The 24,061-nt window shown below is 42.8% G+C and overlaps 1 protein-coding gene across 2 annotated transcripts in view; it reads right to left on the reverse strand.

The window, feature by feature from the left end:
• The window catches only part of Phf20 (PHD finger protein 20), a 110,754-nt gene that overhangs the window by 81,106 nt on the left and 5,587 nt on the right, over window positions 1-24,061 (reverse strand). For both annotated transcript variants that reach the window (XM_057780696.1, XM_057780694.1), the window contains exon 2: window positions 4,470-4,584. In XM_057780696.1, coding sequence (XP_057636679.1) covers window positions 4,470-4,552 — 83 coding nt within the window. In that variant the 5' untranslated portion in view covers window positions 4,553-4,584. The remainder of the gene's footprint in view (window positions 1-4,469; window positions 4,585-24,061) is intronic.

Below are 24,061 nucleotides of genomic sequence, written 5' to 3' on the forward strand. Positions count from 1 at the left end.
CTCCACTAAAAGCCCACTCCAGGCACCAATGGCCCCTTAGTCTCCAATGGTCTCCTAGATAAGACCCAAAGCAAGCAAGAGAGCATTCTATTCACTGTCTGATATAAAGGTTGCTATATTAAAAGCAAATAACTGGATCTGGGAATTAGCTCAGCTGCTAGAGTGCTTGCCTAGAATGCACAAAACTCTGGGTTAGTCTTCCACTCAGCATAAACCAGACAGAATGGCCACGTTTATAATACCAGCACGTAGGGAGAATCACAAGTTCAGGACAGCCATAATTACACATTGAGACCTTGCTGGCAAAATAATAATAATAATAATTTAAAAATAAAAAATAAGGGGGCCGGAGAGATGGCTCAGTGGTTAAGAGCATTGCCTGCTCTTCCAAAGGTCCTGAGTTCAATTCCCGGCAACCACATGGTGGCTCACAACCATCTGTAATGAGGTCTGGTGCCCTCTTGTGGCTGCAGACACATGGACAGACAGAATATTGTATAAATAATAAATAAATATTTAAAAAAAAAATAAAAAATAAAAAGAAGGCCAACAGGATGGCTCAACAGATTAAAGGTGCTGCCACCAAGCATGATGCCTGAGTTCCATCCACACAGTAGAGAGAGAAAATACTCCTTCCAGTTGTCCTTTGACTTATACACACAACAAACAAAAGAAATTGATTTTTTTTGTTTTTGTTTTTTGAGACATGGTTTCAACTCACCATGTAGACCAGGCTGGCCTTGAACTCAAAGAGATTCACCTGCCTCTGCCTCCCAAGTGCTGGGATTAAAGATGTGCACCACTACCGCTGGACTTACAACACCTCTTGTGACCTCCAAAGGTTCCTGTACACATGTGTTGCACATATACACTCAGGTACACACATACGCAAATAAAATGGAGCTGATTCAGCAGTTAGGAGAACTGGGCTGCTCCTGCAGATTCCCAGCACCCACAGAGTGGCTCACAACTCTCTGTAACTCTGTTCCAAGGGATCCCACTCTCTTCTGACCTCCTTGGGCACCAGGCACCTATGTGGAACTCAAACAGACATACAGTCAAAAAACTCATACACATAAAATAGTACTTTAAAAATTTTAAAGATAAATAAATATATTTTTAAAGCAACAAATTCCAGAATTCAGAAGGCTGAAGCAGGAAGATAAGACCTTGATTCAAAAACAAAAATTAAGCAAATTAAACAAAAATGCATTTACTGATTTTGATAGATAAGTAAATTATAATTAGCTTTATCTGTATCTAGATTTTTTTTCAAATTAAAAATTAAAATGTTGCCAGGGTGGGAGGGTGGCACACACCTATAATCCCAGCACTCAGGAGGCAGAGACAGGAAGATCTCTGTGAGTTTAAGACCAGTTTGGCCTGTATTTAAAAAAAAAAAAAAAAAAAAGGCTTCCCTTGATCCCTAATACTAACAGTAACATTTTTATTTTTGGGTTATTAGTTTATCAAGATAAGATCTCAGTAGCTCGGGTTAGCTTTAAACTACTGATGGATCCTCCTGTCTTAGGCTAAGTACTGGAAACACAGGCATGCATCATCACACCCAGTAAAAGCAGATCTTAAACAAATGTCAAAACTGGAGTTAGAGTGGTTAAAAGCACAGGCTGCTCTTCCAGAGGACCTGGGTTCAATTCCCAGCACCCACATGGCAGTTCACAACTGTAACTCCTGTTCCAGGGGATCAAACAGCCTCACACAGTCATTAATTCATACATACATGCCAGAAAAATACCTATGCTCATTAAAAAAAAAAGCCAGAAATGGTAGTGAACATCTTTAATTCCAATACTGGGGAAACAGAGGAAGCCAGATCTCTGAGTTCTAGAGAAACTCTGTTTCAAACAAACAAATGAACAAAAATGTGAAAACCAGAGTCAGCAAGATTGTTTAATTCATAAAAGCACTTGTTGCATCCCTCATGACCTGCGCTTCTCTGATCTTGCAGTAAAAGAAGTGACTCCCGCAAGTTGTCCTCTGACCTCTGCAAATACACAGATGCGCACAGCAGACCTGAGCTTAGACACACACATAATAAAGAAAAAATAAATTAAAAAAATTGTACTGGTTAGTTTTTTTGTCAACATCTGGAAAAAGGAACCTCAGTCAAAAATATTCCTCCAGGGGGCTGGAGAGATGGCTCAGAGGTTAAGAGCATTGCCTGCTCTTCCAAAGGTCCTGAGTTAAACCGGGAGGTGGTGGCACACGCCTTTAATCCCAGCACTTGGGAAGCAGAGGCAGGTGGATCTCCGTGAGTTCGAGGCCAGCCTGGTCTACAAGAGCTAGTTCTGGGACAGGCACCAAAGCTACAGAGAAACCCTGTCTCGGGGGGGGGGGGGGGGACCCAAAGGTCCTGAGTTCAATTCCCAGCAACCACATGGTGGCTTACAACCATCTGTAATGAGGTCTGGTGCCCTCTGCTGGCCTGCAGGCATACACACAGACAGAATATTGCATACATAATAAATAAATAAATACTTAAAAAAAAAAATATTCCTCCATCAGACTGGCCTGTTAGGCAAGTATGTGAGGGCGTTTCTTAATTAACAATTTATGTAGGACAATCCTACCCACTTAGGCCGTGCCATCCCTGGGCAGGATGTGTAAGAAAACAAACTAAGTAGCCTCTAGGAGCAAGCCAGTAAGCGGAGTTCCTCTGTGATCTCTGCTTCATCCAATTCCTGATTCCAGGTTCCTGCCTTGCTTGAGTTCCTGCCTTGGGTTCTCTCAGGGATGAACTATGATCCAGACATGAAAGCCTTTTCTTTCTGAGTTTATCACAGCAGTAGAAAGCAAACAAAACCAGAAACACAGGCTTGGAACAGAAGGAACAATTGTCAAATATGCACAAAGCCCTGGGTTCAATCTCCATTTATCCTTGGTGGCCAGAAAGGCTGGGAAAATGGTTCAGTGACAAAGGACTTGCTATACAAACATGAGAGCTGAGTTTGAATCCCCAGCACTAGACACGGCACCCATTACTTGGGGAGGGGAAAGAGACAGGCAGATCATGGTGCCTCCCTGGCCAGTCAGTTGAGTCAAAATAACAAGTTCCAGGTTCAGTGAGTGACTGTCTCAAAAATAAGGTGGGCAGTGTTAGAGGAATCCATTTAATCTTCCTCCCACATGCATATACAGGCAAATGACCACCAAACATGCACACATAAGCAAATGCACTTGAAAACATGCACATACATATATACACTACCCCCACACAAAAAATATATAAGTAGCTGAAACCAATATTTAAAAAAATTATAGAACCAGTAATTCTGTCCACAACCAGTATAAATGCAACCAAACTACATTTTCTTTTATTTCTGATGTACTAGGGACTGAACTCAGGGCCTCACCTATACCAAACAAGCATTCTCTCACTAAATTCACTCTCCAGTCCCAGGGTCTTCGATCCTAATAGCATGGTCAGTTTCTGGCCAAGTCTTTTCCTTTGACTCTCCTACATCACAGAAGTCAGTCAGTCTATTCTGAGATAACTATCACAAGGGCTAAAACTCTTCGTTACAAACATTCAAAAGGTTTGTGTTCTGAAACGTCTGTGCTTTGGAGCACTAAGAAATAACCAAATTCTAGGATGCCCTCAACTACAACTATCTTTGAAGCGGTCCTGTTTTTCTTTTTCTTCTTTTCAGGCAGGGTTTCACATAATCATAGCTTGCCTCAAATTCACTATGCAGCAGGTAAAATAACCTTGAACCTCTGATACCCATGCCTCTACTTCTCCACCTCTATTTATCCAGTGATGGGAATCAAACCCAGGACTTTGTGCATGCTAGACAACTCTACCAACTGAACTTGAATCTTAGCTGGTTAGTTTGGATTTTTGGGGTCAGGATTTCACTCTGTAGCTTATGTTGACTTAGAACTCTTTATGCCAAGCTCTATTCCAGTTCTCAGTAATCTTTCTACCTTGGCCTCCCAGCTACTGAGATTACAGGTATATGCCACCAAACCCAAGTATGTTTAATTTTGAAGACTGCTCTCCAAATATTCAATATGACTCTTAGAATAATCCCCAGATGCCAACATTATCAGTGACCACATTTATAGAACATTCAAAGTATCTGACAGCCAGAGGACAAAAGGCAATTAAAGCAAGTCAGTCACAGTTGCAGGGACCTGTAATTCCAGCATTTAGGAGGCTACTCTATCAATTCAAGGTCAGCCTTAGTTACCGGACACATTGTCACACAAAACAAACAAAATTCAGCAATGCAGTCAAAACCCTCAGCATTTCAATCTAATTATCCTGAAGGGAGGGAACAAGTGTGACCCAGGGATCCCCCTATCAAAGAGAAAGGACGGACCTGTTTTCTAAACTTAAGTTTCCCTGCATCTTCCGAGACTGAAGAAGCCAGAGAACACACCGGTGCTGGTGAGACACCCTCCCTCAAATGCTTTAATTAGCAGGACAAAAAACATAAAAGTACCAGTTCTTTAACCGGTCCCGAGCTTCCAACTGGGCTCCCACTTCAAAGCTGATTCCTCGTCTGTTAGGTGGATGCTTTGTCATTTTCAGTCATCAACAGGGCTGCTTTTGTTCTCCTGAAAAAACCAATTAAATATTGATGAAACTTGGGAAAGTCTGCCCAGCATGTAGCATCAGCACCACAAATTTTAAAAAAACAAACAAACAAACAAAAAAACCAAGTAGGCATTATTCAAAATACCAAGCCCCTCCTATCCTATCGGGTGCCCCCACTAGCAGCACTCCTCTACCGTGTCCACTGTGGGCAGCCAGTGAGCTCTGAAAGCTCGGAGGGCTCTCTCAGCGAGGATTCTAAGGCTCACTTCTGATGCTCTTGTGAACGAGTTCAACTACTCAATGACACATTCAACAAATATTTATTCAGAAATTTAGTCAAGACCTAAAGGCGAACAGTTCTTACCCTCAAGGAGCCTTCATATTAAAATGTAGCCAATAAAAAGAAATCAGTTCAAGCTGCAATTGCTATAAAAAGTGAAGTGCTAGAAAGGAAGCAAATGTAAGCTGAGATATGAGGCAATAATGGAGGCTTGGGCCTGTACTGCTGGCTCCCTGGAGGCTGAAAGAGGACCCCTGATGTCAACCTTGAACAACAAAGCAAGAATGAAAGCTGGCACCCAACCCTACTTTTGGAAAAGTAGACAACGAGTTACAGGGCTGAGGACATAGCTCAGCTGGTAGAGTGCTGACCTAGCACGCATAAGGCCCTATGTTGGATTCCCAGCACCCAATAAAGCCAGGCATGGTGGCCCGCCTATACTCAAAGCAAGTAAAGGCAGAGGGTTAGTATTCCTCCCTTGTCAATCTGTCACTCTCAAAAGGTTTCCTTACTTTTCTTTAATAAATTTGTTTCTGGGCTGGAGAGATGGCTCAGAGGTTAAGAGCACTGGCTGCTCTTGCAGAGGTCCTGAGTTCAATTCCCAGCAACTACATGGTGACTCAGAACCCTCTATAAGGAGGATCTGGTACCCTCTTCTGGCATGCATTCATACATGCAGGCAGAACACCGTATACATAATAAATAAATCTTTTAAAAAGTAAATAAATAAATCTGTTCCTTTCCAGGGCTGGAAAGATGGCTCAGTGGTTAAGGCCAATGGCTGCTCTTTCAGAGGACCTGGGGTCAATTTCCAGCACCCACATGGCAGCTCACATCCTTCTGTAACTCAGGTTTCAGAGACCCCCCAACACCCTCTTCTGGCTTCTGCAAGAACCAAGCACGTACACAATACACAGACATACATTCAAACAAAACACTGATACACATAAAATAAACTCTAGGGGGCTGGAGAGATGGCTCAGCGGTTAAGGGCATTGCCTGCTCTTCCAAAGGTCCTGAGTTCAATTCCCAGCAACCACATGGTGGCTCACAACCATCTGTAATGAGGTCTGGTGCCCTCTTCTGGCCTTCAGGCATACACACAGAAAGAATATTGTATACATAATAAATAAATATTTTAAAATATATAAATAAATAAATAAACTCTATTTTTCTTGCTAAAAAAAAAAAGTTCCTGGTCATCCTCTTACCTAGGGAGTTTGTAGCCAGCCTTAGCTACAAGAGACCTTACCATAAAAAGAACAAGGAAAAAGAAACAGAGAGTCCTAGAGCTGCATGCACACCTCAGCAAGTACTAAAGCACTTGCCTTGTATTTGCTACACAAGGTCCTGAGTCCCATTCCAGCACTAAAGAAAGAAAGGGGTGGGGGGGGATGTCAGGGTACTGCGCACCTTTAATCCAACACTCCAGAAGAAGAGGCAGGTAGGTCTCTGTGAGTTCCAGGGCAGTCATTACTACACAGTGAGAGTCAAATAAATATAAATAAAGTGATCTCAAGTAACTAAATAAAGCTGAGCATGGTGGTATGCTGTGGAATATTCCTTTACACTGTGTGGATATATGTGGCTATGATTGCTTTAATAAAGACACTGACTGGCCAATAGCTGGGCAGGAGAGTCAGACTAGGAGAATTCTGAGATGAAGGACTTTGGAGTCACCAGCAGATGCAAAGAGAAGCAAGATGGACATGCTGTACTGAGAGAAGGCATGAGCTATAGGCTAAGCATTTATAATTAATATTAAGCCTCCATGTTGGCTAACTGGGAGTGTCCTGAGGGACAGAAACTTCGGCCTACAGTGGTTTATGCCTTTAATCCCAGCACTCCAGAGCAGGGGGATCTCTGGACTCAAGACCAGCCTAGTCCACAGAGTGAGTTCTAGAACAGCCAGGTCTACACAAAGAACCCTGTCTCACAAACCATCTAAATAAAGCAGGACAATGGTGGCACATGCCTTTAATTCCAGCACTTGGGAGGCAGAAACAGACCAAACTGTGAGTTCAAAGCCAGCCTGATCTATAGAGTGAATTTTGTATAACAGTCAGGGCTATTTACACAAAGAAACCACATCTTGAAAAGCCAAAAAACAACAAAAACAAAATAAATAAATGAAAAGGAGGAGGGCCTGATTAACATGCTGTTCTTTCAGAGGACTAAAGTTCAGTTCCCAACATCAGACAGATCACAACCACCTGTATCCCCAGCTGCAGGAGATCCAACGCCCTCCTCTAGCTTCCACAGGCACCAACACACACATACATAAAAATTAATCCTTAAAAAAAAGGCAAGCCAGGCATTCTGGCACCCACCAAAATCCCAGTTTTCAAGAAGCTGAGGTAGAAGGAACACAAAGAATATTATGCCAGCTTGATCTATCTCATGAGTCCAGTTTAACTAAACTTTAATCCCAGCACTCCAGAGGCAGAGGCAGGCTGATATCTGTAAATTTCAAGACAGCCAGAGCTACAGAGACCGATTTATTATATCTCAAAAAAGTAAATAAATGAGTTCAAGGTTATGCTCAGTTACATTTCAACTTCCAGTTCTAGGCCAGACTTGACTAAATGAATTCTATAGTGCACAAGGCCCTGTATTCAATTCCCAGCACAGCAAAAGAAAAAGAGTAGGCCATCAAGTCTGGTGTGTTAACACATGTGTGAAATCAAAGGAAGGCAGAGGCAGGAGGATCACTGAAAGTTCAATACCAACCAAGACTACATTGTGAAGCCCTGTCTCAGAGAAAAATAAGTAAATAATAATATAGGCATAAAGCAGAAACTGATGAATGAAGATGATCAAATTATTTCAGGGGCTCCTGAAAAGTCTCCATGGTGTTGAACAGTCGAGGGCCAGGTAATCCCAGCATTGGAGAGGCAAGCCAAGGAATCTCTGTGAGTTTCAGGCCTACCTGGTCAACATACATATCAAGTTCCAGGTCAGCCAGAGCTACGGAGTTAAGGTCCTAGCTCAAACAATACTAAATTAAATTTTAATCTTTAAAAAAGTCTCACATGGGCCGGGCGGTGGTGGCGCACGCCTTTAATCCCAGCACTTGGGAGGCAGAGGCAGGCGGATCTCTGTGAATTCGAGACCAGTCTGGTCTACAGAGCGAGTTCCAGGACAGGCTCCAAAACCACAGAGAAACCCTGTCTCGAAAAACCAAAAAAAAAAAAAAAAAAAAAAAAAAAAAATCTCACATGAGGGGCTGGAGAGATGGCTCAACGGTTAAGAGCACTGGCTGCTCTTCAGAGGTCCTGAGTTCAATTCCCAGCAACAACATGGTGGCTCTCAACCATCTATAACGAGATCTGGTGCCCTCTTCTGGCCTGCAGGCACACATACAGGCAAAATACTGTGTACAAAATAAATAAACCTTTTTTTAAAAAAAAAAAAAAGTCTCACATGAGATGGCTCAGTGAATAAAAGCACTTACTGCCAAGCCTGAGGATCTGAGTTCGATCCCCGGAACCCAGATGGTGAGAAGAGGAAACACATTTCACCTGTGCTGTGCTATGTACAAACACAAGCACATATAAAATGCAAAAACAATTAAATGTAAAAAAATTTGTAGCCAGGCAATGGTAGTACACAACTTTAATCCTAGCACTTGGGAGGCAGAGGCAGGTGGATCTCTGTGAGTTCAAGGCCAGCCTGGCCTACAGAGAGAGTGCCAGGACAGGCTCCAAAGCTACCAATACAAATTTTGGAACAGAAAATAAGAATTTTAAAATACTAATATCTTTCTACCACTAATAATAATATTTGTAATCAGTTCAACATAGAAATGGGAATTTTAAAAAGACATGTATGAGACAAGCGGTGGTAAGGTGGTGCACGCCTTTAATCCCAGGAGGAGGCAGAGACTAGAGGATCTCTATGAGTTTGAGATCACCCTGGTCTATAGAGCGAGTTCCAAAACAGGCTCCAAAGCTACAGAGAAACCCTGTTGGGAGGGGGGGGACAACAAGTATGGTGGGGCATGTCTTTAATTGCAGCACTTGGGAGGCAAGGCCAGTCCAATCTATATGGTGAGTACTAGGAAAGCCAGGACTACATAGTGAGACTTTGCTTTTTTTTTTTTCCAGCCAGGCCTTTGGGAAGCAGAAGCAGGAGGATCCCAGTTCAAAGCTACATGGAGATTCAAGTCAGCCTAGACTACAGAGACCCTATCTCCAAAAAACAAAACAGTATTATTTTAAAATATATTTTTACTTTAACATTCAGGGTTTATCATATATATATATATATATATATATATATATATATATATATGAATAATTTTATCCTTAGGGTTTTCAAGACGGTTTCTCTGTATAGCCCTCACTATCTATCTGTCTATCTATTTATCTATTTATCTTTAGGTTTTTCAAGACGGTTTCCCTGTGTAGCCCTGTCTGTCTGTCTGTCTTTAGGTTTTTCAAGAGGTTTCTCTGTGTAGCCCAGGCTGTCCTGGAACTCTCTGTAGATCAGGCTGGCCTCGACCTCAGAGATCCACCTGCTTCTGCCTCCCAAGTGCTGTAATTGGCATATGCCACCACCATCCAACTACATTTAGTTAAAAAATAAAAATAATCTTAATTCATCTATTCTTCAGATTACAAAGAGGAAAAGAGTGTATGCTCAATATGGAAATGTTCTTTCTATACGGACACAGGGAATTTCCCAAGAGGAAAAATACCTGATACAATCTGTAGGATTCTACTGTCAAGACTTCGGCATAACTTCAAAATACTCCTTACATTCAAACTCTCTAAACAGGAACCCACTGGTCCAAAGGAGACAAGGAGTCCAGTTTATTTACTTAGACACAGTGCTCTTTCAATGCCCTGAGTCAACAGTAATGAAATCTTTAATACACACTGTGGCACACAGTTCAAATGGAGAAATAACTATAGCCCATTAGGACAAAGAGTCAACTTCCTTTGTTAACAAAGATTGTTCTAAGGACAAAAAGGTTAAAAAAAAAAAAAAAAGCATGCTAAAAATGAATTATAGTGAGTGACAGGGGAAGACACAAAGATCCAATAAGTATGTGATTTATGCCCAGCTAAGTACCCTAAATTAAAGGAAATACAAATCAAAACAACAATTTTACTTTTGGGGACAGGGTCTCTCTGTAGCCCAAACTGGTTTGGAACTTGCTATGACTGTACAACTCAAAACTATATATATCAAATTCAAAAGCAATCCTCTTGCCTCAGTCTCTCAAATGCTGAAATTACAGGCACAAGCCGTCATAACTAGGACTTTGTACAAATGTTTTCTTTTGCTGTCGTACAAATTTTTTTTTTTGTTTTGTTTTTTTGTTTTTTGTTTTTTTGTTTTTTTTGTTTTTCGAGACAGGGTTTCTCTGTGGTTTTGGAGCCGGTCCTGGAACTAGCTCTTATAGACCAGGCTGGTCTCGAACTCACAGAGATCCGCCTGCCTCTGCCTCCCGAGTGCTGGGATTAAAGGCGTGCGCCACCACCGCCCGGCCGTACAAATTTTTAAATGCAAGAATTTATTTGTGGACTGGAAAGATGTCTCTGTAGGTAAACTTGCCACTAAGCCTGAGGACCTGAGTTTATTCCCAAAAACTCGTATGGTAGAAAGAAAGAACAAACTCCCATAAACTTTCCTCTGACCTCCACAGATATTTTTTTAATATTTATTTATTTATTATGTATACAATATTCTGTCTGTGTGTATGCCTGCAGGCCAGAAGAGGGCACCAGACCCCATAAGAGATGGTTGTGAGCCACCATGTGGTTGCTGGGAATTGAACTCAGGACCTTTGGAATAGGAGGCAATACTCTTAACCTCTGAGCCATTTCTCCAGCCCCTCCACATAGATATTATAAAACTTTAGGGGCTGGAGAGATGGCTTAGCAGTTGGGAGAACTGGCAGTTCTCCTAGAGGACCCAAGTTCAGTTCCCAGCACCCATATGTCAACTCACAACTGTTTGTAACTCCAAGATCTGACGCCCTCACATAGACATACATCCACACCAATGCATATAAAATAAAAATAAATAATTTTTTAAAAATTAAAGAACTTCATACTTATACTATGTTACTGGACCTTCAAAACCAGGTAATACAATTAAGACTAAATTTTTTGTTCCCATGATACTGAAGTGAGACACAATTGCAGAAAAGATGAAGCATTCAGGCACTAACAGCTTATGCAGGTTATAGAAAACTATACAAGGGGAGTGGAGAGATGGCTCAGCGGTTAAGAGCATTGCCTGCTCTTCCAAAGGTCCTGAGTTCAATTCCCAGCAACCACATGGTGACTCCCAACCATCTGTAATGAGGTCTGGTCCCCCTTCTGGCCTGCAGGCAGACACACAGACAGAATACTGTATGCATAATAAATTAAAAAGAAAAGAAAAAATAGGAAAACTATACAAGGCAGAGCTGGAGAGGCAGAGAAGAGTACTTGTCGCTCTTGCAGAGGACCTGAGTTCAGTTCCCCATACCTACACTGGGCAGCTCATGATAGTCAGAGAATTTGATGCCTTCTTCTGGCCTCTATGGATATCTACACACAAGAGACATACTCACATAGGCACATATATCCATAAATAAAAATCGACATGAATCTAACCAAAAAAAAAAAAAAAATTAGCCAAGCACAAGAAATCCCTGTTAATCAAAAATAAGATTACCCTAGAAGCAGATGTGGTTGTGCTTGTATTCATAGAGGCAAAATTGGAATAAAGGAATATAAAGCCCCTGAAGACTTTCAAAGGCTGTGCCAGCATTATCACATCTTTTACAACAAGCAGAAATACTTAAGTTTCCAGAAAGGACCAAAGCTAATGTGGGTCCTGTGGAGAGGAAAGTGAAACATGGCTGGGGCTCTAGCTGTGGCCTTCTTTTAATCCTCAAGCTGGAAAGCAAGGCCACGCTGTGAAGATGCTTAGAATCTGACTGTCATTTCCATCAGAAGACTACACAACCCAGAACACAAGAAACCCAGAGTCTCTTACAGCTGCGCGGTGGTGGCGCACGCCTTTATTCCCAGCACTCGGGAGGCAGAGGCAGATGGATCTCTGAGTTTGAGGCCAGCCTGGTTTACAAGAGTTAGTTCTAGGACAGAGAAACCTTGTCTCGAAAAACAAAACACAAACAAACAAACAAACCAACAGTCTCTTACATCCAGTTCCGGAGAAATCTAGAAATAATGCTTACACTTAGGAACAACTGAGCATTTTTTCATTTAAAAATTTTTACTGAGGGGCTGGAGAGATGGCTCAGTGGTTAAGAGCATTGCCTGCTCTTCCAAAGGTCCTGAGTTCAATTCCCGGCAACCACATGGTGGCTCACAACCATCTGGAATGAGGTCTGGTGCCCTCTTCTGGCCTGCAGACATACACACAGACAGAATATTGTATACATAATAAATAAATTTTTTGGAAAAAAAAAAAAAATTTTACTGAGCCGGGCGGTGGTGGCGCACGCCTTTAATCCCAGCACTTGGGAGGCAGAGGCAGGCGGATCTCTGTGAGTTCGAGACCAGCCTGGTCTACAGAGCTAGTTCCAGGACAGGCTCCAAAACCACAGAGAAACCCTGTCTCGAAAAACAAAAACAAAAACAAAAACAAAAACAAAAAAATTTTACTACACTTTTATTTATTGTGTGTATGTCTATGTGTGCCACAGAATCCATTTGGAAGTCAGAAGGAAAGTGGTAGGAAGTTTCCCATACAGAGAAGGAAAATTAAGGACATTCACATAGCAAGAAGCTGACCCCAGAATTATTTAGGTTTTTTTTTTAATTATTTAGTTTTTTTCTTTTTCTTTTTTTTATTTTTTTATGGTTTATTTAATGTGCATTGGTGTGAAGGTGTCAGATCCCCTACAACTGGATCTTCAGACAGTTGTGAGCTGTCATGTGGGTACTGGGAATTGAACCCAGGTCCTTTGGAAGAGCAGTCAGTGCTCTTAAACACTGCGCCATTTCTCCAGCCCCAATATTTAGTTTTTTTAAAGAAGGGTTTTACTATGTAGCCCTGGCTGGCCTAGAACTCACTTTTTAAATTGCTTACCTCTGCCTCCCAAGTGTTGTCCAGATCTGTAATTACTACTCCAATTGTGTTTATGAGCTACCTCCTCAGGCCTTCCTTCCTGTTTTCTATCTATGGCGCTAATGGCCTCTATCCTGGGCGTTGTGAAGATCACACCAGAAAAGTCTCTAAGGTCCCATTAAAATGCCTAGCACAGGACTGAGGGACATGGCATAAGATGTATGCTTTGGCAAGCATGGCTATGAGTATCATTCCCAGAACCTTAAAAAGATAAAATAAAAGCCACACACCATGAAGCAAGCCTGAGAAATGGAGACAGAGCTTCAAGCTCATCCTCCACTGCCTAGTAAGTCTGAAGCAAGTCTGTGCCACAAATAAATACATCTGAAGCTATTCACAAGTGGTTTCAAGAAGGGCTCTTTCCTAGTTCACACTAAATGAGTTCCATTAGTCTATTAAATTTGACAGGATAAAGACAGGAGAGATGAAAACAGGGAAGGGACAGAGAGTTTAGTTCTGTCTTGTGGATTGTTTTCTGTTTTAGACATATGGGCGTTTTACCTGTGCACACACGCATGTATGGTACCCACAGAAGCCAGAAGAGTTGAGTCACCTAGAATTGGGGTTACAGATGGTTGTGAGCCCCCATGTGGGTGCTGGGAATCAAATGCAGGTCCTCTGGAGGAGGGGTCAGTGCTCTTAACTGCTCAGTCATCTACCCAGCCGTGTGTGTGTGTGTGTGTGTGTGTGTGTGTGTGTGTGTATGTATATGTATGTTTTAAAAGACTTTCTTTTATGTAAGTATCTTTCTTATATGTATGTTTGTGTATCACAAACATGCCTGGTGCCTGTGGAAGTTAAAAGGGATGTTGGATCCCCTAGAACTAGAATTTCAGAGAGTTGTTAACTGCTGTGTGGATGCTAGTTGAACCCAAAGAAGGGCTCTTAACCACTCAACCACCTCTCCAGTTCCCAAGAGGACTGTGGGGTTTTTTATATAAGATTTTTCTTAGCCGGGTGGTGGTGGCGCACGCCTTTAATCCCAGCACTCGGGAGGCAGAGGCAGGCGGATCTCTGTGAGTTCGAGACCAGCCTGGTCTACAAGAGCTAGTTCCAGGACAGGCTCCAAAACCACAGAGAAACCCTGTCTCGAAAAACCAAAAAAAAAAAAAGATTTTTCTTTACATGTATGAGTATTTTGCCTGTATGTACATGTGTACCACCTGTATACACTGCCCACAGAGTCATCACACACATATGGACCTAGAGTTACAGAGGTTTCAAGTCTTTGGACATGGGTTCTGAAAACTGACCCCAAGTCTTCTGCAACAGTAGTAAATGCTCTTCACCAATGAGTCATCTCTCCAGCCTTAGAAAAAAAAGGGTTTTACTTGGGGGAGGAGTATTTTGTTTTTCGAGACAGAGTTTCTCTGTAGCTTTGGAACCTCTCCTGGAACTCACTCTGTAAACCAAGCTAGCCTCGAACTCACAGTGATCTAGATCTGCCTGCCTCTCGAGTGCTGGGATTAAATGCATGTGCAACCAATACCAGGCCAATAATAGAGGTTTTAAAAATGCTTTCTAGCTGGGCAGTGGTCGTGCACGCCTCTAATCCCAGACTCAAGAGGCAGAGACAGGCAGATCTCTTTGAGTTCAAGGCCAGCCTGGTCTACAAAGTGAGTTCCAGGACAGTCAGAGCTACACAGAGAAACCATCTTGAGAAAAACAAAAACAAAACAAAACAACAACAACAACAAAAAGCTTTCTGGTGCCTTTGGGATAGCTCATTGGGTAAAAACACTTGATGAACAATGCAAACCTGACAAGCTGACTTCTATTCCTGCATCTACATAAAGACGGAAGGAGAGAACTGACACTACAAAAGTTGTCCTCTGATCTCCATACGGGTGCCATAGCACACAGCCCACCCCAACCCACCCATGCATCCTACACATATAATAATAAATAAAATAAGGGTACACCTGACACAAGGTTGCCCCAAGTTTCAGGTAATCTGAAGTACACAGTGAAACACTGATTGGAAATCAACAAAAAATGCATTCTGAGAACCTAAGCTTTTCTTTTATAATTAAATGGGTTGAGTTTATTCATGCCATATTGCTGAGAATGAGCTGGTTGAATCAGTAAAACTTTCCAGAATCAGTGGGAGAGCCTGGTGCCCAGGCTTTTCCCTGGAATACTTTTTCTCTATGACCTCTAGCCTATTACTCAGCCTCACTAAGGGAACGTCTTCCCCATCACTGTGCAGGAAGGCCTCCAGCCTGACACAGGCAGTGCCCTGAACTCCTTTCTCCCATCTTTCCTTTCTTGTGTTTTTTTTTTTTTCTTTTTTCCAACAAGGTCTTATTTTGTAGCCAAATCCTGCCTCAGCTTTTCAAGTGGCCAAGATTAAACATCCGGCACTATTCCATTTTCTGGTCACCATTCTGTATGCCCTACTTCAAGGTTTCTTCATTACCAAGGGGTACCCAATTAAGGACCCCCCACTTTTGTAAATTTTTTTTATTATTTCTTAGATGGACTCTCATGTAACTGAGGATGTCCTTGAACCCGGACCCTCCTGCTGCCTCTACCTCCTGATGGCTGTGATTATACATGAACACAAACATGTATATACATCCCACATACACACAAGCAGGGAGGGCTTGGTAACTTGGGAGGTGGAGGCAGGAGATTCAGTCTGAGGCCAGTTCTGAGTACAGAGGGACAGTCTAGTCTCTGGAAGCCAGGCTGGGCTGTATGAGAACCAAGAACTGAACTTAGTCTGACTCCAGATAACAACTACATGCCAAACCAAACGAGTCTCCAAAGATGGGAGCTGGAAAGCAGGGAAAGAGGAAAGACTATCTAAGCAGTTATGAGCCAGGACTCTATAACAGGGTGGCCCAGGTTGGGATCACATAATGCTGAGCAAGCTATTTTGTCCCTAAGCCTCAGGCTCCTCCCCTAAAATATGGAGTGTATACCTTCACACAGGTTTACAAGAACCTGACTCACAATAAGCTGTCAATGCTATTGATCTTGCAGCTCTTAGTCCTACTAATCCAGACTGCTTGTAGTTCCAACCTCTAGAACCTTTGCAGAAAAGCCCCCCTGGTTCATTAGACTTGGGCACAGTCATCAGTATCAGTACCTCTCAACAAGGTATCAGTTCTATACCCTCCCGTGACATCTGACCTGCTCAATCACAACTCAATACTGGTTTCAGCTGAACTCTTCCAGAAGGTAAGGAACTCTTATTTGTTTGTTTTGCTTTGCTTTGTTTTTTGAGACAGGGTTTCTCTGTAGCTTTGGAGCCTGACCTGGCACTCGCTCTGTAGACCAGGATGGCCTCGAACTCACAGAGATCTTCCTGCCTCTGCCTCCCAAGGGCTGGGATTAAAGGCGAGCGCCACCACCACCTGGCAGGTAAGGAACTCTTAATGGGCACCCTAGCATCTAACAAGCTTGTTATGAGGTGACCTCAGCTTCCTCAGAAGGAAAGTGGAACAAGGTCAAGATTAAAGGACTTCATTGTGCTAAAACTCTGAAAAGCAAAGATAGAAAGATAGAAAGATAGAAAGATAGAAAGATAGAAAGAAAGAAAGAAAGAAAGAAAGAAAGAAAGAAAGAAAGAAAAAAGGAAAGAGCAAAAAAAAAGTTCTGCATAGAAACAAAACATATGAACCATTAACTTTGGGGACACAGGGAGGATGGCAAAACCTAAGGAATACAGCACCTGAAAAGAGGCCATTATTCTTTCTGTCCCTGAGGTCTGCTACCTTTTGAACTTTTTTTCTCAGGCCCTAGGGACTTCAGCCTGCAAGCCACTCCACTGTCTAGAGACTGCAGACTAGAGGTCTGGAGTGAGACCTGGTTTTGAGATTTGGGGGGAGGAGGGTGTTACTGTTTTGTTTTTTAGTTTTGGTTGATTGGTTTTGTGCCCCCCGCCCCCGCAAAGACGGATCACTTTGTGGCCCTGACTAGCCGGGATCTTGCTACATTGACCAGGCTGGGTTTGAACTCACAGAAATCTACCTGCCTCTATCTAGCCTCCCAAATAATAAAATTATAGGCATGAGCACCACACTTACAGTAAGTTTTTTTGTAGATTCTTTTTCTTTTCTCCCCTATTTCCTTTTATTGCGATAAAGTTTCACTCTGTAGCCCAGGTTAGCTCCTGAAGCAATCCTCTTGCCTTAGCCTTCTAAATATTAGGTTTATAGGCATGAGTCACCATAACCTGGCTACATTTGTGTTCTTTCTGAAAGTCATAGGAAAACACAGCTAAACTAAGTTTTTCCAATAAGCAGTCCTTTCATTGCTTATAGAATGTTAAAACACATTATTTAATAGACAACTAATTCTCTCTTTTTTTAATCTCTCTCTTTTGATTTTTCAAGATAGAGTTTCTCTGTGTAACAGCTCTGCCTGTCCTGGTCCTAGCTCTGTAGACCAGGCTGACCTCAAACTCAGAGACCCACCTGCCTCTGCCTCCTGAGAGCTGGGATTAAAGGCATGAGACACCACCACCCGGCTTCTCCTCCCATTTTATATTCCTCTCTAAGGCTGGGATTAAAGGCATGCACCAATACTGCCCGGTTTCTTTTCTTTTTTTTTTTTTGGTTTTTTTTTTTTTTTGGTTTTTCGAGACAGGGTTTCTCTGTGGTTTTGGAGCCTGTCCTGGAACTAGCTCTTGTAGACCAGGCTGGCCTCGAACTCACAGAGATCCGCCTGCCTCTGCCTCCCAAGTGCTGGGATTAAAGGCGTGCGCCACCATCACCCGGCCTTTTTTTTTTTTTTTTTTTTTTTTGATTTTCGAGACAGGGTTTCTCCGTAGCTTTTGGTTCTTGTCCTGGAACTAGCTCGTCTAGACCAGGCTGGCCTCGAACTCAGAGAGATCCGCCTGCCTCTGCCTACCTAGTGCTGGGATTAAAGGCATGCGCCACCACCACCCGGCTCTGCCCGGTTTCTATGGTAAGCTAGTGTGGCTACTGGAATTAAAGGTGTGTGTCACCACTGTCTCGTCTGTAAGGCTGATCAGTGTGGCTGTTTTACTCTCTGAACTTCTGGCAAGCTTTATTTATTAAAATACCAATGAAATATCACTACACCTAGGTATTTCAATTATCTGTGTACCTACAGAAGCAAGAAAGGTAACTTAATTACCCAACTGTAGACACACACACCACCACACTGTCTTTTTAAGACAGGGTCTCACTATGCAGCCCTGGCTGGCCTGGACTCCCTATGGAGGGAGACCAGACTGACCTCAAATTCAGAGCCTGCCTCCTGAGTGCTACTATTTTTTTTTTTTTTGAAGGCAAAGCCGGGCGGTGGTGGCGCATGCCTTTACTTTTATTTGTATTTTTTTTTTTAGATTTATTTATTATGTATACAGTATTGTCAGTATTCTGTTTGCATGTGTGCCTGCAGACCAGAAGAGGGCACCAGATCTCCTTACGGATGGTTGTGAGCCACCATGTGGTTGCTGGGATTTGAACTCAGAACCTTTGGAAGAGCAGTCAGTGCTCTTAACCACTGAGCCATTTCTCCAGCCCCCTGAGTGCTACTATTAAAGGTGTAGTAAAGTTAAAAAATAGACCTTTTTCATGTAGGAAAGAGACCTCCAAAATCACATTCTTCTCCTAGAAAAGACATTCAAATGCACTCCCCACGGATACCTAGGAGTTGGCCTGAATTCCTAGGATTATGTTCCTTCATGGAACAAGGCCTCAGTTTAAAGTCTTCCCCCAATAGAACCTCTGAGTCCTTTCCCAAAGACCACTGACTCAAGCACCACCTCCCTTTCCCACACCCTCCTATTTACGCTTGGTGACTAACACTAGACTCTTACATTTTACAAGACCTCTGAAAGCTCAGTAGTTCCATTTGGCCAAATAACCAAGGTCCAACTGGAGAGACCCAGGCAAAGATCCAACAAAGCTATTAACGTTATTCCAAGTAAAGGTTTTGATTTTGATGAGGTTACCTCCCTGTTAGTCAAGAACAGACAAAATAGGGGCAGTCCCTGAGAAAGCAACCCAAAGGCAGCACCCCTCCTTTCTCTAAGCTTGCAACCTATCAAAATTGAGTGGCTAGCTAAATAAGACACACACACGTAATCCCAGTACTCTGAAGGTTGAAGCAGGAGGACTACACAGCCAGAGTTACACAACAAAACCCATCTCAAACAAAAAAAGGCTAAGGCTAGGAGCTGGAGAGACAGCACTGAGGAGTGCTAGCAGTCAGTGTTCTTCCAGAGGACCCCCGTTCAACTCCCAACACCAACATGACAACTCACAGCCGTCTGTAACTCCAGTTCCAGGGGATTCAACACCCTCTTTTGGCCTCCACGAATACTGCGTGTACATGACACACATATATATAGATGCAGGCAAAACGCCCACATACAAAAAATAAAAACCAATCCAGGCAGTGGTGCACGCCTTTAATCCCAGCACTCGGGAAGCAGAGGCAGGCAATCTCTGTGAGTTTGAGGCCAGCCTGGTCTACAGGAGCTAGTTCCAGGACAGGCTCCAAAGCTGCACAGAGAAACCCTGTCTAAAAAGAAAACAAAAAAAATTATTTATTTTTTTTGATTTAAGGAGGTGGGGCACTGAACATGTTGGCACACACCACACTAATCCCTACACTTGAAGACAGAGACAGACAGGAGAATCTCTGTAAATTTAAGGCCAGTCTATATAGTAAGTTCCAGTATAGGAAGAGCTAGATAGTGATCCCTTGTCTCAGAAAAACAAATAAATAATTAACACATAAATAAAATTATTTTCTAATTTAAAAAAACTTTTTAAGTGATAGAACACTTACCAAGAATGAGAGCATCCCAGGGTCCAGCCCCAGGACCATCAATTATTATATATACAGATATCTTCCCCATACGCCTCCCTAAGAAGCGAGGACACTAAATCAGTAGATCAAATGCACCTTGAAAGCCAGGCGGTGGTGGCGCACGCCTTTAATCCCAGCACTCAGGAGGCAGAGGCAGGCAGATCTTTGTGAGTTTGAGGCCAGCCTGATCTACAAGAGCTAGTTACAGGACAGGTTCCAAAGCTACAGAGAAACCTTGTCTTGAAAAACAAAAAAAATGCACCTTCAAATACTGATTTCCAGACCCCATAAGTAATGGTTATCAAAACATTCTCAAGGAACTCATTGGAAATCTAGTAGTTTTATGTTACTGGGGATCCATCCAGGAACTCCCATATCCCAAGTAACTAATCTATCATCAAGCTACATTAACCACCCACCTGAGCCATGTTATTCTGTCTCTTTTTGAAACAAGGTCTCACTACGGAGCCCTGGCTGGCCTGGAACTCCCTATGTAGAACAGATACCTGGAACAATAAGCTTCATTCTAACTTCGCCACCAGAGTGCTGGAATCAAAGGCACACACCACCAAGCTCCACCCACGGCTCCTCTAATTTCTGAAAAAAATTTTATTATTATGTACATGTGTATATGATATCTGTGACTGCAGGAATGAATTTCTGTAGTTGCTGCTCTCCTTCACATTTACATGGATTCCAGGAATCAAAAGCAGGTCATCAGCAAGCACTCTTACTTACTGAACAATCTTACCAGTCCCTGTTTGTCTTCTTTTAGAGGCAAAGTCTTGATAATAGACCAGGCTAGCCTCAAACTCTATCAGGCACATAAACTTATATCTACAGGGCAGATGCAACCCAGGATAGCTATGAATATGGCCCAATGCATTTGCAGATGACTATGTCAGTCATATTGCAATGTCAAAAGGTTAAACACTGCATCTCAAGCTCCCCGCCTCACCCTTTGGAGCAAAGGGATTTCAGGTAAATGTGTCAGTTCTGGGATAGGGTTTATTTAAAATTTTTTTCTAAGATTTATTTATTTATGTATTTTATGTATATGAATGTTCTGTTTGCAAGAAGTCTACATGACAGAAGAGGGCATCAGATCCTATATTAGACGGTTGTGAGTCACTATAGGGTGGCTGAGAATTGAACTCAGGACTTCTGGAAGAGCAACCAGTGTTCTTAACAGCTGAGCCATCGCCGGGCGGTGGTGGCGCACGCCTTTAATCCCAGCACTCGGGAGGCAGAGGCAGGCGGATCTCTGGGAGTTCGAGACCAGCCTGGTCTACAGAGCTAGTTCCAGGACAGGCTCCAAAACCACAGAGAAACCCTGTCTCGAAAAAAAAAAAAAAAACAGCTGAGCCATCTCTCCAGGCCCTCTGGAATAGTTTGTGGTGTCTGTACTTAGTATGTTTTCAAAATTCAGAAGCACAATATTAAGCACCTTTAAAATTCAGGAAAATGGTGATTCATTAGTCCCTGCACTTAGGAGGCAGGGACTGGTAGATCTCTATGCCTTAGAGGACAGCTTGGTCCAGGCCAGCCAAAGATAGAAGTTGAGACCCTGCCTTAAAAATAAATAAACAAAGCCGGGCGATGGTGGCACACGCCTATAATCCCAGCACTCTGGAGGCAGAGGCAGGCGGATCTCTGTGAGTTCGAGACCAGCCTGGTCTACAAGAGCTAGTTCCAGGACAGGCTCCAAAGCCAGAGAAACCCTATCTAGAAAAACAAAACAAAAAAAATAAACAAATGAATAAATAGAATCTAGGAAGAAATTATCAGGTAATTGGTTTTTGAACAGGGGCACTAAAAGCACCACAATACACTTTTGAACTTTTTTTTTGATATTTATTTATTATGTATACAATATTCTGTCTGTGTGTATGACTGTAGGTCAGAAGAAGGCACCAGACCTCATTACAGATGGTTGTGAGCCACCATGTGGTTGCCAGGAATTGAACTCAGGACCTTTGGAAGAGCAGGCAATGCTCTTAACCACTGAGCCATCTCTCCAGCCCCCACTTTTTGTTTTGTTTTTTCGAGACAGGGTTTTACTGTCTAGCCCGACTGTCCTGGAACTCACTTTGTAGACCAGACTGGCCTGAATTTAGATATCCACTTGCCTCGATCTCCTGATTGCTGGAATTAAAGGCATGCACGACCACCCACTCCCTCCAAGTCTTAAAGCAAAGCAAACCATTTTTTTGTGTTGTTGTGTGAGACAGTCTCCCATAACCTACCTAAGCAGACCTCACTATGCAGCCAAGAAACGGCCTTTGAATTTTTGATTCCCCTGGGTTCCACCTCCCAAGTGCTGGAATTCTAAACATAATACAATCCACTCCATCTGGTTGCTAATTGCCCTTTCACCCTTAAAATTTCATGCTACTTGCCCTGCTAATTAAAAGAGGAAAAGGTGGGGGCAGGGGGACTGGAGAGGGAGCCAGGCAGGATGATACACGCCCATAAACCCAGCACTGAAGAGGCAAAGATAGGTAGATTCTCTCAAATTCAAGGCCAACCTGACTTATGCAGGGAGATATCATCTCAAAATAATAATAATTATAATAAGGGCTGGAACTATGGCTCATTGGTTAACAGAACTGGCTGCTCTTCCAGAGGACCCAGGTTCAATCCCCAGCACCTAAACGGAAGCTCACAATTGTCTGTAACTCTAGTTCCAGGAGAGCCCGCACCTTCTTTTGGCCTCAGAGGGCATACACAAAGTACACAGACATACATGAAAGCAAAACACAAAAAAAAAAAATTTTTTTTTTTTTTTTTTGGTTTTTCGAGACAGGTTCTCTCTGTAGCTTTGGTGCCTATCCCAGAACTAGCTCTTGTAGACCAGGCTGGCCTCGAACTCCCAGAGATCCGTCTGCCTCTGCCTCCCGAGTGCTGGGATTAAAGGCGTGCGCCACCACCGCCCGGCTCACAAAAAATATTTTTAATGGGGGCTGGAGAGATGGCTCAGCGGTTAAGAGCATTGCCTGCTCTTCCAAAGGTCCTGAGTTCAATTCCCGGCAACCACATGGTGGCTCACAACCATCTGTAATAAGGTCTGGTGCCTTCTTCTGGCCTTCAGGCATACACACAGAAAGAATATTGTATACATAATAAATAAATATTTTTAAAATATATATATATTTTTTTTAATTAAGATGGAAAAATAACAAATAAATGAGGTGGGGAAAAGAAAAAAATTAAGTAAATAAATTTGTTTTTAATCCCACCTCTCAGGAGGCAGAGGTAGGTAGATCTCTGTGAGTTCCAGGATAGCCAGATCTATGTGGTAAGACCCTGTATCAAAAAAAAAAAAAGTTTAAAGGGGGGAGGGGTGTGTACCAGGCAAAATGAGGCAAATCTCTGAGTTGGAGGCCAGCCTGGTCTATATAGTAAAACCTTGTCTCAAAATAATAAATGAACAATAAAGGTGCTAAGTTATTGAAGAACCACCTTGATTCCAAAAATGCACACATACATACAAATACTTCATACATGTGTGTGCACATGTGCGTGCACTTAAAATAAGCATTATTTAAAAGCATTTACAAGCCGGGCGGTGGTGGCGCATGCCTTTAATCCCAGCACTCGGGAGGCAGAGGCAGGTGGATCTCTGGGAGTTCGAGGCCAGCCTGGTCTACAAGAGCTAGTTCCGGGACGGGCACCAAAGCTACAGAGAAACCCTGTCTCGAAAAGAAAAGGAAAAAAAAAAAAAAAAGCATTTACAAGTAAATGTGGATAAATACAAACTACAGCCTGAAAAACAAACAGCCTCCCTCTTGGTGATGCAGACAGGCAACTAACATTGAATGGAGAACACAAGTCAGACTTCTTTGAGAACGTCAGGTAGTTCTGAATGAAATATATCCCACAACTGACAAGAGTACACAGAGGCAGAAGAATGTTGACACTGGGCATGAAGACAAGCTGGCTGTTTGGCTAGAAAGGAGACAGCACCAGCAAAAGTGACTTGGGACGAGGAAAGCATTGGCAGTCTGCCCACAGGAGCACGTCAAGGAAATCAGACCTGCTAGTAGGCACTCCTGCAGGCAACTGGGCTTCTAAACAAGGTCCCTACAGATCAGCAACTGCCCAGCGTCCAGCTGGAGAGAATGAGGCCTGGACCCAAGAGCACAAAGTGATTGGCCTGAGGTTACATGTGAGTGTAAGAGCTGGGACCAGTGCCAGATCCAGATCAAATCTGTCACTGAAGATAATCTGACATTCGTGTAAGGAATGGAGGGCTTACAGGGAGATCAGGGACACAAAACAGTCTCGCCGTTCGGGTTCGTCCTGATTAGGGCCTGGAATAGGATCAG

The sequence above is a fragment of the Chionomys nivalis genome, chromosome 9, assembly GCF_950005125.1.
Source record: "Chionomys nivalis chromosome 9, mChiNiv1.1, whole genome shotgun sequence".
Lineage (NCBI taxonomy): Eukaryota > Metazoa > Chordata > Mammalia > Rodentia > Cricetidae > Chionomys > Chionomys nivalis.